At 41.1% G+C, this 16660-nt stretch overlaps 1 protein-coding gene across 4 annotated transcripts in view; it reads right to left on the bottom strand.

Annotated features, from left to right (window-relative positions):
• Positions 1 to 16660, bottom strand: part of LOC118315314 (anoctamin-1-like) — a 77264-nt gene that overhangs the window by 31555 nt on the left and 29049 nt on the right. For 2 of the 4 annotated variants that reach the window (XM_047333236.1, XM_047333237.1), the window contains exons 5-9: positions 7857 to 7911; positions 7439 to 7487; positions 3271 to 3329; positions 2827 to 2865; positions 1407 to 1471 (exon numbers count right to left, since the gene is read on the bottom strand). In XM_047333236.1, the coding sequence (XP_047189192.1) occupies positions 1407 to 1471; positions 2827 to 2865; positions 3271 to 3329; positions 7439 to 7487; positions 7857 to 7911 (267 nt within the window). The remainder of the gene's footprint in view (positions 1 to 1406; positions 1472 to 2826; positions 2866 to 3270; positions 3330 to 7438; positions 7488 to 7856; positions 7912 to 16660) is intronic. The other 2 variants (XM_035642522.1, XM_047333238.1) reach the window with 1 other exon arrangement.

Raw genomic sequence — 16660 nt, 5'->3', positions numbered from 1 at the left:
TTAAAAATGTAAAGGCTTATTAAATCAAATGATCAAATCTAATCAAATGTATTTATAGAACACATTTAAAAACAACAACAATTGACAAAAGTGCTGCACATTAAAAATATCCCAAAACCCAAGAACAAACAACACAAAACAAAAAATACAATGACTAGTTTAACAGATAAAAGACAGGGAAGAACAATCGCTAAACTGAGTTAAAAGCCAAGGTTTTAAAGACAGTTAGTGTAGGGGCCAGTCTAACGTGCAGAGGCAACTTGTTTCAGAGTTTGGGGGCTACAACCACAAAGGCACAATCTCCCCTTTGCTTCAACCTTGACCAGGGGATGACCAGGTCAGCAGATCTGAGTGACCTTGATGGGATGTGGGGTTTTAAGAGTTCAGATAGATATGTCTGAGCTAGCCCATTTAGTGACTTAAAAGCAATCATTAAAATCAATCCTAAAACATAAAGGGAGCCATAAAAGGGAGGCCAGTATGGGGGAAATGTGCTCACGCTTGCGTGTACCTGTTAAAAGACGAGCTCCAGCATTCTGGATCTGGCTAATGCCAGCATAAAGGGCATTACAATAGTCAAATTAGGATGTAATAGAAGCATGTATAACCCTTTAAAAAATCCTTTAAAAAACGACTTGACCTTGGATAAATATCTCAGCCTAAAAAAAACTGGATTTAGAGTTAATCTGTTTGTCCAATTTAAAATCACTGTCAATTATCACATCCAGATTTTTAACAATGGGTTTTACATTTGTTCCAGGGAACACAGATCCGTATGAGGGGGCACCAAAGACATCACTTCATACAAACATTAGTACTTCAGTTTTACTCTCATTTAAGTTTTAAGAGTTTAGGGCCAATTACATTCATGCATCCATATCATATTTTGCATTGTTGAGGAAAAGTTCTGTGGAGAAATACTGCTGCACAACTGTAGGGTTTTTCTTTGAAGATTGAATTGTTCATGTTGACATTGATAATACATATCACGTATTTAAAGGGGCATTATAGTTTTGCCCACTAATTTAATATGTTACAAGTTTTTGGCACCATTTGCATAATGGCAGACCGCAGTCTTTAGCTCCCATTTCCTTGTGTAAATTCTGTTATGTCTGGATACCTGTAATGAATATGTAAACTCTTAGTCCCTACATATAATACAAACACTAAAATTTAAAACATGACACCCAGACAACTTAATCATCACATATTCAAGGCCATGTGCAATGACATAACCCATTAACTAATGGAAATTGTTAAAAAAAAATGAAATGATTTACATTTAAAATATGTACAATTTGATGTGCTGGAACTACAGTTCTTAAAAATAAACACCCTTTAGGAAGGTTATTTTTACAATACAATGACCGATGACTGATCATTTACCTGCAGCAAAACGTACTTACCGCACAAGTCCGATGGGCTGGTACTTGTAGAAGACACCGTAGTTTGCCCACTCCTCATACAGAAGCTGAAGAAAACAATCATCAGTGTCTCTGCTAACTCATTAATTCAAACGTTTGGTAGAGTTCCTTTTCCTTTTCCCTGACAGTGAACTTGTGATCAGATCTGCAATGACTGACTATTTTTGGCCAATTGTATAAGCCCTATTTTAACAATCTAACTTCATGGTCTGAAATGTTGTAATTATAAATGTGCTTGATATTTAGTTTGTGTGAAAGTCCACCTCTTTTAGTTTCATGGTGGAAAAAACATCCCTGAGCAATCACTCCTCTGCTGCTTCAAGATGTCAATTCCCCCAAATGTGCCTGACCACACTACATTTTAAGACTAATACTATTTGCTATTTAAAAAATGTGGGAGCTGGATGAGAATTGATACCTGTGTCGGTCTGAAACTAGCAAAGACATTTGCATCTCCCTTAGTGCTGCTGGGAGTAATATAGGACCATATAAGTCAAAAAACTTAAATTGCTCTACATGTAATTAAAATATTTTGTGAATTTTCTTGTGAAAATTCTACGCTTTGGTGAGTAGATCCCACATCAGTGGTTGTGGTATTTAGATTTTGTTTTTGACAACAATGGCACAGACTGTAAATAAAAAATGGACGCGTCTCCATTTCCTACCATGATAATTGTAAATGGACTGTATTTATATAGAGCTTTTCTGGTCTTACTGACCACCCAAAACGCTTTACAGTACAGGCCACATTCATACAGCTTTTTTCTATCACACATTTATACATTGCTGGCACAGCCGCCAGGGGCAATTTAGGGTCTCAACCAAAGACACCTTGGCACATTTGCGAGGAGCCGGAGATCGAATCATCTACCTTCTGGTGGTTAGTGGACAACCTACTCTACTGCTACGCTAGTCAGCTACTGTGCAGTAGTGATCATGGTATGGTATCTTGGTCATGCTAATACACATGCTCGACCTATTGCACGTCAGTATCAGCAGTCAATCATGACCATTTGCCTCGTTTTCATGGCCTCAAATAATTTAAAGTTAGAAAGAAACATATCAGAAAAACAAACATACATCCGTGTGATAACAACTACATGAAATAACAGAAAACATTATTTAGAAATATAGACCAAATGATTACTTTGACTTTTTAGTTTGGTCCATATCCATTCCACTAACATCGGGCAGGCAAAGTTTATGATCTATACTGCAGCCAGTACCCAGGAGACGATTGAGATGATTTGGCTTAACTTTTGGGAAATGTCATCCAGCTTTATACAGTGAATGGTACAGAGGAATAAGACACTGTATATCTGCCACTGGAAACCCACACACAGTACTTAGTACATAGTACTTAGTATTGTTTTCTGAGTAGACTAAGAGAAAACTCTCTTACCTTTCTGTCATTCGACTCTGCAGTCTCCTTAATATCACCCTGAAAGGAGGAAGTACAGAAGCGTGATGCTTTCAGAATAACAGCTCAGAAATTTCAGAGGAAAACTACTTTTTTCCTCTGAAAAAACTCTTCATATAATAAACTCCTTAATTCACAGCAAAACCCTTTTTCTCCCTCAAGGAATGTATTTGCTTTTATAGGGAAGATAATCGGTTCTGCTAGTTAATGCACACTATAACAGGAGACTACGTGCCAGGATTTGATCATGTAGTATGGTTTGTTTGTTTTTTAAAGAAAAAGCTACCTACTTAGTGCCACCATCTTTTCATTCCAGTGATTACAAAATATGAGCCAGATTACAGCAGCTCCAAAACAGAGTATATGGACATGATGTGGAACTACCACCTGGGATAATCTATTAGTATCATGGTTGGTATTACTCACATCATGAAGAGGGTAAGCTGCTGTGTAAACACCGCTACCCAGAAGACTGGTGATACCTGCTGAGACAAAACAGAGGCATGTGTTAATATGTGATATATATCTTTTTTGTGATTAAGTTTCCATACAATTAGATAGGTGATTATATATTTGGATACTGAAACAGAGTTTAACAACTGGAATGAGCACATACATCTGCCAAGGCCCACTAGTCCCCTCATGTGTTTTATACAGATCTGCAAAAAAATGCACACACTACTAGATATCAGTTCCCTATATATTACTTTTTTATGCATCATTTCGTCTACCAAGGAGGATAAGTCTGTTTATTTAATTATTTTTTGAGGGGTTGTTTGTTTGTCAACAGAATTGAACAAAATCTACTGAACGGATTTCTACAAAACTTGGTGGAAGGATGATAAGTGGGCCAGGAAAGAAGCCATGAAAACTGGGCGTGGCATTTTTTAAATCTCTTTCTTTAACATTGCGAGATGGTGACATTTTTAAATGTTTTTTTACATTTTCACCAATTTCCCAGGGAACAATGAAGGACAGTGTGTAACAAAATGGAATTGTTTAGGCTGCATCCTAAACTGGTGGGGGCTCCATGTTGAGCAGTCCCCAAACCCGGCAGGATGGAGCTTGTCCACTGGGTTTTAGGATGTACTGTGATGACAACTCCCTTCATCATCATCATCATCATCATCATCATCATATCACCTCCCAGTTCCAGCTCATTTGTGTAGTTCCACATTTCGGGCAACCCTTAATGGATAAAGCAGTGTAGATAATGGATGGATGGATAAGGTCTTAGCTCAAATAGTCACTAATACAGTCGTTTTCAAAGTCGTAAGATCGCTGTACTGGTTATACTACACAATGTGCTGTCTTCTAATTGCAGGCTTTCAGTCGTTGTGCTGTTCACACAATGTGACTCATCAGAGATTGGGGGCCACACACTATGTGATCCTTCACCAGGAGTAATGTCTCCAAAGTACTTTTTGTCACGAAAATACACGAGAAGTGACACTGGAAAATATGCAATACACGTGCAAAACAGGAAATAATGATTGGCCGTTAGGGACATTATCGAGAATTACGTATCATGCACACAACTGAAACACTCTCACATACACAACTGAAATGCTCTCACACACACAACTGAAACACTCTGTGTTACACACACTCACACACACACACACACACACACAAGCACACACACAACTGAAACGCTCTCACACAGACAACTGAAATGCTCTCACACACAACTGAAACTACTGAATTCAGCTAGAAGGTCCTGGCACACATTCCAGACTTTTATTTTTGGATCATCTGCATTTAACACTATCCAGCCACGTTTTAGCGAGGAAATTGCTTGTTCATTTTAATCTTGACTTAAGCCTTGCAGGGCTCCAGACAAAAGAATGTCCTAGTGTGCACAATGTATTCTTTGCACAGTATGTGCCATGTCCAATATGCTTCAATCTCATTACCATAAAAAAAATACTCTCACACAGTTCTCAAATACAAAACCTTGTAAAAAAAGAATGAATGATTAAATTACAATGACAAAATGAAACAAATATATGATAAACAAACTTAATATTGCAAATATTTTGTGATAAATGGGGAGGATAAGAGAAAGCTATGAGGAAATCATTCTTAAAGACAACTCTGTGCTGCTTTTCACATTTGGTTCACTGTACAATTATAGAAGAACTAAAAGGAACAACTGGAACAGGAAGAACTATAACAGGGATACATAAAGAGCATAAAGCATAAAGAGCCAAAAAAACCCACACCATTGCAAAGAGCCACATGCAACTTTCAATAAGAACCTTTGTAGGGTTCAGTGTTTCCCATCGGATTTTGAGAGAGTGGACATCAGACCCTGTAGGGTGGTCTGGGTTCATGCTCCCCCAAAAGAAAATTTTGTACATTTCAAAGTTAAATCTTTGATAGCAATTTAGAAGGCTAGATCTATGGATAACTTTACACTAATGTAAACAGTGGTGTGCTGTAGTAAATAATTAAACACAGGTTGTATGGATATGAATGATGATCACCAACATTAATATCCTGAACGGGTTTGGTTTCGGTTTCACATACATCACGGACGGTCTGTAACGTTACCAGCATGATATCAGGAAGACAGCGGGAGTGCTTGTGTCAGAGGAGGAGAAGGAAGCGGTTAGGAATCCGCAGCAAACATAAAAAAAAACAAGGCAAAGAAGTTAAACTTCACTGGGAAAAAAACTCCAGATTATCCAGCAGCACAGACAGCAGCCACTCTACTTTGGCTTCTCCGCCATCGTGTTTGTCTCCCGTTGCCGAGAGGACGGTTTAAAATCCTGTTTCATTTTACAACTTTGAAGTGGTATCATGTGTTTTACCTAGGCTATTTCGATGTTATTTAGTGAGACAGAGTTTTAATTCATAAGTTAATGTAGCTAACCACATAGTTGGATAACGTTGGCCATAAAAGGAAATGTGTAAACGGAAATTATTAGATTACATTAATTTAGCAGACGCTTTAGTCCAAAGCGACTTACAATAAGTGCATTCAACCATGAAGATATTACCCAAAAGAATCAATAGAGTACATATACTGTACATTTATCAAATAGGCAAAAACTGCTTCAAGTGCTGATTTTAGGGTTGTTGTTTATTTACATTTATGTATTCATGGTAACAAGATTGAAGCATATTGGACATGGCACATAAGAATGCATTGTGCACACTATGGGATGCAGGGCAGACAAAGGCAGACAGTACAGAGGGGAAAGAAAGATAAGGGAGAGATTAGACATTGTAAATAATTATATTATGGCTCCTGAAAATTTCATTTTGTCACATCCAGTTCCCGCTCTGTTTGTTTGTTTCCCTGACTTCCTGTCTGTCTCTTTTTCAGGTCACTGGTCTTCCTGTCTTTGTCTGCTTTCCCGCCTGCGTGATTAGCCTCCCTTCCCTAATGTGGGTCACCTGGGTGTAATTGTCTTCCCCTGTCCCAGTGTACATATACTCACCTGGTGTCCTTCAGCAGTTGCCAGATTGTTGTAGTACCTTATGTGTCTCACTCTCCCGCGTTATCCGTGTTACCTTCCCAGTGTGTTTTTGTAGTATCTAGCCCGGATTTTGACCACGTCTTTTGCCTGCTGATTTTGTTACCTTCGTCTGTGATTGTACTCGGTACAATAAAACTCCATTACCTTTTACCCTCTGCTCTGAGTCGTGCTTTTGGGTCCACTGAACTCCATGACACATTTGGCTCCTAGATTTGTTTTTATCTGTAGCCCTGAAAGGCTTATGTCAAGATTAAAATCAACAAAAATTTCCTCGCTAAAACATGTGGCTGGACAGTGTTAAATGCAGATGAATAATCCAAAAATAAAAGTCTGGCATGTGTTCCAGGCCCTTCTAGCTAAATTCAGTAGTTTCAGTTGTGTATGGGAGAGTGTTACAGTTGTGTGTGTGAGAACGTTTTAGTTGTGTTCGTGAGAGTATTTCAGTTATATGTGTGAGTGTTTCAATTGTGTGTGAGAGTATTTCAGTTGTGTGTAAGAGTGTTTCAGTTGTGTCTGTGAGAGCTTTTCAGTTGTGTGCGTGAGTGTTTCAGTTGTGTGTGTGTGAGAGCGTTTCAGTTGAACAGGAAGGCATTTCAGTTGTGTAAAAAATATCAATAAATTATATTTGTACGACTTAACTTAAAGGGGGCTGAAACAAACCCTGCAAATAGTCAGCGCGATGATTTGTTCAGAAACATAGAAAAGGCAATGGCAATGGCATGGTTAATAATGTTTTCACATAACAGCTCACACTACAGGAGATGGGCTCACAGACACATCCAGATATTTATCCTGCTAGATATCTGGCAGAGGTCAACGGGGCATCGCCATGTCACTTTGATTGCGTTGCTGGTACCTCACACAGGATTTGTTGGCGAGTGAAAAATCGTGCTTAGAATTGTGTAGTGTGAACTCGACACAGGCAGCACAATGAGGAAATGAATTAGCTGAGGGACTGTGAGAGGGGTTTGGACTGGATAATATATTATTAAATATTAACATCTGTTCCAGAAGATACCATCATCAAGCACTACACAGGGAGTATATTTAGTACTTGAAAGACTCAATATTGTTGAGCAGTAGGAGAGGCTGAGATCCAGACTTACCCATGCTGTACTTGGCCTTGCATTTTGTTCTTTTAAGGATTTCAAAAACCTAAGATGGGAACAAAGAACATGACATGCAAATTGTAATCACCATACGGTGGAAGTGGAGGAATTACTCAAAATATCCAAGTGTAATTTTTAACCATTAGAATAACCATGGCAAAGCCAACATAATTCCCCATTGCTTCTGTTAAAATTAAGTGATAAAGCTAATATTTTAAAAAAGTGCTGTAAATGCATATGTAGGGACTGAAATAAACCTCCTATACCATAACTGCAGAGTACCATACTGTCGACTGTGTAATCTTACTTTTATTGGGAAACTGAAAAGTAGTGAATGATGATATGTGAGTGATGATACATGTCTTCCTTCAGTGGAAACGTTGGATAAATCACAAAGAAGCTTCAGGGGACTTACTATTGAACTCCTGGTTTTGCTGTCAAAGAAGTAATCTTTGTCTGAGAGGTCAAACCTGTTAAAACAAACACACACACACACACTTATTAGTCTTTCTCATTACTATTCAGATATGTATCTAAATAATAACTAAGATGTTCAGTTGTTGTTGTTAAACTGTTGTTACCCTGAGCTGGATATTGTTTTCACCTGTGTGTGTGGTGCGCGTGTGTGTGTGTGTGTTCAAAATAACTGTCATAGTTGGAATTTTCCCCAATTCAGTGGGAATTGTGCGTTGGTGGATCTTTAACCTCCTTCCTTAACTTTAGGAGCTGATCAGCCTTGGGGGGTAGACACATTCACACGACTGGTGTTGAGATGCGATTTGCCTGCTGTTGAGAATTGTACGCTTAACGCATGAATACAAAGCAAAAGTTGTATATACTGTGTTTATGAATCCTGCCTGTCTGCAGGGGATGGTGAAAATGTAATGCCTGTTATAAGGGGCCACAGATTAAAACCAATTAAGGTTTAAGGATTTCTCCTGGTGCTGCTGATGGTCGGTCTGACCTGTTACAGGAAGTCAATGTGTTTGCGTGAGAGAGGGAGATAGAAAGAGAGCAAGTGACAGCAGGGCAAAGAGCACAACGTTATACAATGAAGCAATGGTTCAATATAATGAATAAGGGATCTTGTATGTTGTGTAAAAAAAATTGTATCATAATGAAAATGTTCTTTACGTATAATGACCGTATAATTTAAAGTTGTTTTCAGACACGCACACAAGTTTGACTTTTACAGAATACAGCAGGAGTTTGTCTGAGTCAGATGCATTCACAATAGCAGGACATTTTCCAGAACATTCAGGTGAGGGGTAGAGTCTGGGTAGAGGGCCCACTTGCTCACCTTAAAATTCGGAAATCTTTATCACTAACAAGGACCACACCTCTCAGTTAGGAATAACAATGTTTATTTAAGTGTACGAATATTGAGACGATGTAAAAGAGAAGAAGGAGGGGGGAGGACAGGATGAAAGGTCGAGGGATGAAATGATGAAGGGTCAAGAGAATCAAGGGATGAAATAACGAAGGGTCGAAAGTATCGAGGGACGAAATGACGAAGGGTCAAATGAATCGAGGGATGAAATGATGAAGGGTTGAAAGCATCGAGGGATTAAATGATGACGGGTATAAAGAATCGAGGGATGAAATGACAAATGGTCAAAAAGGACTGAGGGATGAAATTACGAAAGGATCGAAAGCATCAAGGGCTGAGGAGATGAGATGTGGTTGAAAGGATGAAGGGATGAGGATGTAGGATATGGGTTAAGGATGAATGATTATGTTCTGTGGTGGTGAGACTCTGGATGGGGGTGGTGTCTCTTTGTTCTACGTGTTCACAATGGTACCCCCAAAAAAGCTTTGATTATGAGGGACTGCCCAGAATATGACTCGGGGGGAATCCGGATCTGAATAGAATCTGGCGGAGGTGGTGAAGGAACCAGAAACGAGTGGCCACTTTGCCTGACTCTGAGTCGAACAGTGTTTTGTGGGGTGAGGCTAGGCTGGCTGGTCTCAGGTTGAGATACATAGTTTCTAAGGTTTTCTCCATAGCTATGATAGGGGTCAGGTAGCCTGAGCATAGGGTTATGATGCATCCTGAGAGGAGGCCTGAGGAGTAAGTGGTGAGCGTATTGGTGCGGGACGTGGTTCGGCTTTGCAAAGACCTTTGAGGTGCATGCTGATGTGTGAGTGGGAGGTAGCTGGACATGGTACACCTGTAGACAGTTTTACTAGGAAGTTTATTCCACTGAGGTAAACTTGTACGGTCAAAGTTTTAATCTTGAGATGTGGATGTGCGTGATGAAGCTGGAGAAGGTCAGTACGTCAAGTGACGGAATGGGATGTTGAGGGAGGTGTGGAAAGCTTTTAAGCAGTTCCAACTGGTCATATAAGATGAGAGCGTACGGGGAGCGATGCTACTGAGGATGGTGGCCAGGAAAACTATTTGCGGAGTTAGTTGAAGAGGCTGGTGCCAATTGCCTATATTGGCTGAAAACGGTGGAACTGGAGTTGAAGGGGGTCAGAGGCTGGTGCCAATTGCCTGAATTTCTGGAAGGAGAAGCGAGAGAGTGAGTCAGCAATGGAATTTTTATGACCTGGGATGTGGCTAGCTCTAACGAACTGGTTCTGTGCAGAAATCAGAGTGAGCTTCCACATTAACTGCATGATGTCGAGGCAGTGCAACTGTCCTTTGTTTATGATGTTGACTGCTGCACTGTTTTTGGAGTAGATTGCGATGGTCTTTTTGGACCTTCATGCCCCAAAAGAAGGGCTGCAATGATGACTTGGTGCTGTCAGGGAATTTTACACTGTGAACCTGTTGATCTGGGTAGCTTCGGACAGGGAGTCGAAGATTTTTGGGCTGCTCTGGCACCTAAAAGTCAAGCGCACACTAAAGTAGTATGCGCCATTCCAGAGGATGCCGAAAAGGTGCCAGTAATCGAGGTGAATGGGGAGGACCTTGCAGGAGCTGGTGATTTACACTTTGGATAGCCAGGCTCCTTGGCCTGCGATGCGAATGAGGATGGTGGCGTGGTCTTTGGTCATGTATTGCATGGAGAATTCTGGGCTGAGGATGAGGCTATTAATGCTGGGGACTGGGGAACCTTGGGGCACTGAAAGAACTATTATGAGTCTCTTTTCTCGTGAGTATGTCCTAGTTGCTATGAAGATGGGGCTGACCCTGAAAGTGGGGCGGGAGAACAGACCAATACAATGAAGGATTCTTCGACTTCCTTATTTAGGAGTGTGTCTACAGTGTCTGGGTCGGATGTGGCTGATTGCAGGATGTGGCATGCGTATTAAGTATCTGGCATGCCTTGGTGAAAGCCATGAGTAAAGCCGTGTATAAGAAAATTAAGGAATTGCCGATCGGGGTGTTTTGTTTAGAGAGGTGGCTAATGTAGTACTGTTAATGGGGGTTTATGCTGTACTAACAAGGGTTGAGCTTGGTGTGGTTGATGGAGCAGGTATACCTGGCGTGGGCTCCACCGCAGAAGGAGCAAGTTAGCAGGTCGAGACGCTGCACCCAAGTAGTTAAAATTGTCTCGCTTTGGTAGAGGACTGGTCTTCCTTTCCTGTCTACCCTTTCAGGAAGTGGGCCGAGAATGGTGGGGGTGCTGCGGAATTTGTGCTAAAAGAAACTACTGGGGTTCTGATGTTTGGAGCTGTGGTGCGAGGAAGGGGAGTGGTGAGGGTGCATACTGAAGCTGGGTGGGATAGAGTTTGAGGAGGATGTGATACAACCTGGCCCATGAGAGGGGCTGCAGTAGAAGGCTGGACGTCGTGGAGAGGAGACTGAGGCGTTACGTGTACGTTGTATTTCATGTGGCGCACTGAACCCGGAAGTGCTCTGGAGGGTTGGAGAGGCATGATGTCGTCTGGCTAAGAATCGGAAAAGAGCTTCAAGAGCTTGGCTTTTCTGTCAGAGCGGTGGAATGGGGTTTTTTACTGGCAGAGTGCATTCATCAAACGCTTGATGGTCCAGTCTGCTATATTTAGCGGCAAGGGATGACTGGAGTGTTGTCGAGCCCGTGCTATGGTTGCTTTGCCTGTCATGCTGGGTCGAGATGTGTCTGAGCGGGATCTTCCCCTGCTGCACGGAGTTGATGGGCAGACAACGTTTGAGTTGCGGGAGGATGAATGTTGACTCCCGAGCTTGCTCGTGTGTCACTAGTCATGTTAGAACTGAATCAAAGAGCATGTATTGCATGGAGAATTCTGGGCTGAGGATGAGGCTATTAATGCTGGGGACTGGGGAACCTTGGGGCACTGAAAGAACTATTATGAGTCTCTTTTCTCGTGAGTATGTCCTAGTTGCTATGAAGATGGGGCTGACCCTGAAAGTGGGGCGGGAGAACAGACCAATACAATGAAGGATTCTTCGACTTCCTTATTTAGGAGTGTGTCTACAGTGTCTGGGTCGGATGTGGCTGATTGCAGGATGTGGCATGCGTATTAAGTATCTGGCATGCCTTGGTGAAAGCCATGAGTAAAGCCGTGTATAAGAAAATTAAGGAATTGCCGATCGGGGTGTTTTGTTTAGAGAGGTGGCTAATGTAGTACTGTTAATGGGGGTTTATGCTGTACTAACAAGGGTTGAGCTTGGTGTGGTTGATGGAGCAGGTATACCTGGCGTGGGCTCCACCGCAGAAGGAGCAAGTTAGCAGGTCGAGACGCTGCACCCAAGTAGTTAAAATTGTCTCGCTTTGGTAGAGGACTGGTCTTCCTTTCCTGTCTACCCTTTCAGGAAGTGGGCCGAGAATGGTGGGGGTGCTGCGGAATTTGTGCTAAAAGAAACTACTGGGGTTCTGATGTTTGGAGCTGTGGTGCGAGGAAGGGGAGTGGTGAGGGTGCATACTGAAGCTGGGTGGGATAGAGTTTGAGGAGGATGTGATACAACCTGGCCCATGAGAGGGGCTGCAGTAGAAGGCTGGACGTCGTGGAGAGGAGACTGAGGCGTTACGTGTACGTTGTATTTCATGTGGCGCACTGAACCCGGAAGTGCTCTGGAGGGTTGGAGAGGCATGATGTCGTCTGGCTAAGAATCGGAAAAGAGCTTCAAGAGCTTGGCTTTTCTGTCAGAGCGGTGGAATGGGGTTTTTTACTGGCAGAGTGCATTCATCAAACGCTTGATGGTCCAGTCTGCTATATTTAGCGGCAAGGGATGACTGGAGTGTTGTCGAGCCCGTGCTATGGTTGCTTTGCCTGTCATGCTGGGTCGAGATGTGTCTGAGCGGGATCTTCCCCTGCTGCACGGAGTTGATGGGCAGACAACGTTTGAGTTGCGGGAGGATGAATGTTGACTCCCGAGCTTGCTCGTGTGTCACTAGTCATGTTAGAACTGAATCAAAGAGGGAGGAAACGGAACAAGGGAGCTTAGGTACTTTCCGTGCAGTAATGAGGTGTGTTTGAGGCATTGTCCCTGTTCCCGAACTTAGTTATTAAACTTCATTAAGTGGGTTGGAAGGAAAAGTTCCATCCGAGAAGTTCAGGAAAATGTCCGGACCTCAGCGCATGTCAGAAAGAGATTAAGAGTCATTCATATTTTTAAACATTTAAAAGTAAGAAATACTTCTGTATTAACAGCAGTCTGTCTATCAATATATTGTGTAAATGTTTTAGAGACTTTACCCATAAAAGACTACAGTTGATTGAAGCACTGTGAAACTTAATAAGTAATTGATATGGGATCATTCAACAAAGTATCTAATACCAAAGCAAACAGAGTGAAATTGACATACATTATCAGAGGTATCAGAGTTATAATCAGAAACAGCACTACTGAAGGTTACCAACGACCTTCTCATGGCCTCAGACAGTGGATATGTTTCTATTCTCGTCCTTTTAGATCTTAGTGCTGCATTTGATACCATTGATCATACAATTCTGTTACAGAGACTAGAACACATTGGGAATAAAGGAACAGCACTAGAATGGTTTAAGTCCTACTAATCTGATAGATTTCAGTTTGTTAACGTTAATAACAAATCTTCCATTCATACAAAAGTGAGACATGGAGTACCACAAGGTTCTGTACTGGGACCGATACTTTTCACTTTATATATGCTTCCTTTAGGCAATATTATAAGAAAACGCCACATCAATTTCCATTGCTACGCTGATGATACCCAGCTGTATTTATCTATAAAGCCAGATGAAACTAATCAGGTAGACATACTTCAGGATTGTCTTAAAGACATAAAGGCCTGGATGACTTATAATTTTTTACTTCTAAATTCAGAAAAAACTGAGGTCATTATACTCGGCCCTAAACACCTCAGAGAAACATTATCTGATCATATAGTTACTTTGGATGGCATTACCTTGGCCTCCAGCTCTAATGTGAGAAACCTTGGAGTTACCTTTGACCAGGACATGTCCTTTGACTCACACATAAAACAAGTCTCTAGGACAGCCTTCTTTCACCTGCGCAATATCAAGAACATTAGAAACATCCTATCTCAAAAGGATGCTGAAAAACTAGTCCATGCTTTTGTTACTTCTAGACTGGACTATTGTAATTCATTGCTGCTAGGATGCCCCAATAAGTCTGTGAAAAGCCTCCAGCTAATCCAAAATGCAGCAGCACGAGTTCTGACAGGAACTAGAAAAAGAGATCATATTTCTCCAGTGTTAGAATCTCTGCATTGGCTTCCTGTAAAATTCAGAATAGAATTCAAAATACTGCTCCTAACCTACAAAGCCCTTAATAATCAAGCTCCATCATATCTTACAGAGCTCCTAGTTTCATATTATCCCAATAGATCACTTCGCTCTGTAAATGCAGGATTACTTGTGGTTCCCAGAGTCTGTAAAAGTAGAATGGGAGGCAGAGCCTTCAGCCACCAGGCTCCTCTCCTCTGGAACCAGCTCCCAGTTTGTGTCAGGGATGCAGATACCCTGTCTACATTTAAAGTTAAACTTAAAACCTTCCTTTTTGATAAAGCTTATAGTTAGAACTGCTCAGGTGTTCAATAAACCATTTCTTTATTATACTGTTATAGGCCTAGACTGCTGGGGGAACTTATATCATGAGCATCTTTCTCCCTCTCCCGTTCTCTCCTTCCCCCTCTTTCTCTCTCTTTATATCTCTCTCCTTCTCCCACTTTTTTCAATCTCTCTCTCTCTCTCTCTGCCCCCATGTATCTACATTACATGTCACTAACTCTGTTTTCTCTCTCCCCTAGTAGATCTGACCCCAGAGCTGCAGGATCCAAACCTTATTATTATTATTACTATTATTATTATTAATAACATCATTGTATTTATAAGTATCAGTTTTCACTAATTATAAGTATCAGTCTTGTAGAAATTAAAGCAACTGTTATACTAGCCCCCCATCCCCCGATATGTTTACAGTACATGTCACTAACCCTGTTTGTGTTTTCTATCTCTCCTAGTGTATCTCTGACCCCAGAGCTGCAGGACCCAAACCCGTCATTATTATTGTTATTATTAATCTTAATATTAATATCATCACTAATAATAACAACAACATAATTGTATTTTTTAATTATAAGTATCAGTCTGGTAGAGATTACAGCGGCGGTTGTACAACTGTCCTCTCTCTCTCTTCTCTCCTACTGTCTCTCCTCCCACCCTCTTTCCGCCCACCTCTCCTCTCTTCCTCATTTCTCTCCTCACCCCAACCGGTCGAGACAGATGACCGCCCACAACTGAGTCTGGTTCTGTCAGAGATTTCTTCCTGTTAAAAGGGAGTTTTTTCTCTCCACCGTCGCCAAGTGCTTTGCTCATTGTGGGATTTGTTACAGGGTTTTCCCTGTAATACTGTAATATTGACCTCACTATGTAAAGTGCCTTGAGACAATGTATGTTGTGATATGGCGCTATACAAATAAAATTGAATTGAATTGAATTATACTGTATGTTTGTTTGTTTTTCAACACCTGGACCATAAATACTAGAAACATCACCATGTCTTATCAACACAAAAAATAAAAGACCTCCCATAATCCAATATTTGTTACAATCATTATACGGGAAAGATTTTTGGAAAAACCAGGAGAATTTTGTTCGTTAAAAAACTCTAATTGATCAACAAAGTCTAATTTCAAAACAAAAACGGTTGTGAACACTGACAAATTTCTCTCTGATTGTCTAATCATAACGTTAACAGCATATTCAGAATACAAAAGCAGTTATAACACACGCTCTCACACACTCACACAACATGAAGATAATTTTCAGAATACAGAAAAACGGTTACAACACACACTCACACACACTGACAAACATACAGAACGTAAATGGCATTTTCAGAATACAGAAGCAGTTATAACACTCACTAGCTCACACACTCACAGACACACACACACACACACATAGAGAGAGAGGGGGACAACTCTATTCAAGGTTATATTTGATACTTTAAAGTCATTTAATGTCAAGTTTCATGTTAAACATTTAGTATGTTTATCTTCAATTCTCGCATCACAGAGGAATCTCATATTACCCTCACTCGTCTAAAACGTCACATGACATGATGACACTTGCAAAAAGGGGGAAGTGGCAACATATGATACTGATATTGATGTTCTGTTTTTTGTCACATGGCTGACTGGTGGCGTTGAAAATAGCTGATGTGGAAATTGTTGGTCCTGCAGAGGCTGATACACATTGTTAGATGTAGTCAGAGCTCAAACAACAACCCACATATTGATTTCACAACTGTAAAGACCTCTGCATCACTCATCATAATCTGCAAGGATTGATTGCAACAAACAAGGACAGGGTTCTTTCATGGGAACTCATGCAGTCACTCATGAATCTCATGGCTTTATTGGTTGTAGGGCCCTGTCTTCTGAGCTTCTCACTCTCACACCCATTTACTTGACATGCAGTGGCTTTAGAAAGTATTCACCCCCCTTCACTTATTGCACAGTGAGTTTTAGAATGGATATGAAATAGATAATCTTAATCTTATAAAACAAATATAGTGCCTCACAAAATGGAGGACTTGACCATTTGGTCCTTTGTTCCAAAGTCAAAGGAACAGACTGGAAAACTCTGATTCCCAGAATGCTTCACTTATCACACCTTTGGTGTGAACTCTCCTCCATGCTCCAGCTACCTTTGGTCACTGTGTGCCCCAGACCCCAGAGGGTCATCAGGCCCATAAAACCCCTGCGCGTCTGTCTTTCACTCTCTATCCTCATGCCTCCTTGAGGGGTAAACTCTCTTCCTGCCTCTAACTCCAAGGAGACAACATGTCCTTCTCCTACCTCCCTCAGGGGAGCAAAG

Source organism: Scophthalmus maximus, chromosome 7 (genome assembly GCF_022379125.1).
Source record: "Scophthalmus maximus strain ysfricsl-2021 chromosome 7, ASM2237912v1, whole genome shotgun sequence".
NCBI classification, from domain to species: Eukaryota; Metazoa; Chordata; class Actinopteri; order Pleuronectiformes; family Scophthalmidae; genus Scophthalmus; species Scophthalmus maximus.
This window is presented reverse-complemented; position numbering and strand designations above follow the sequence as displayed.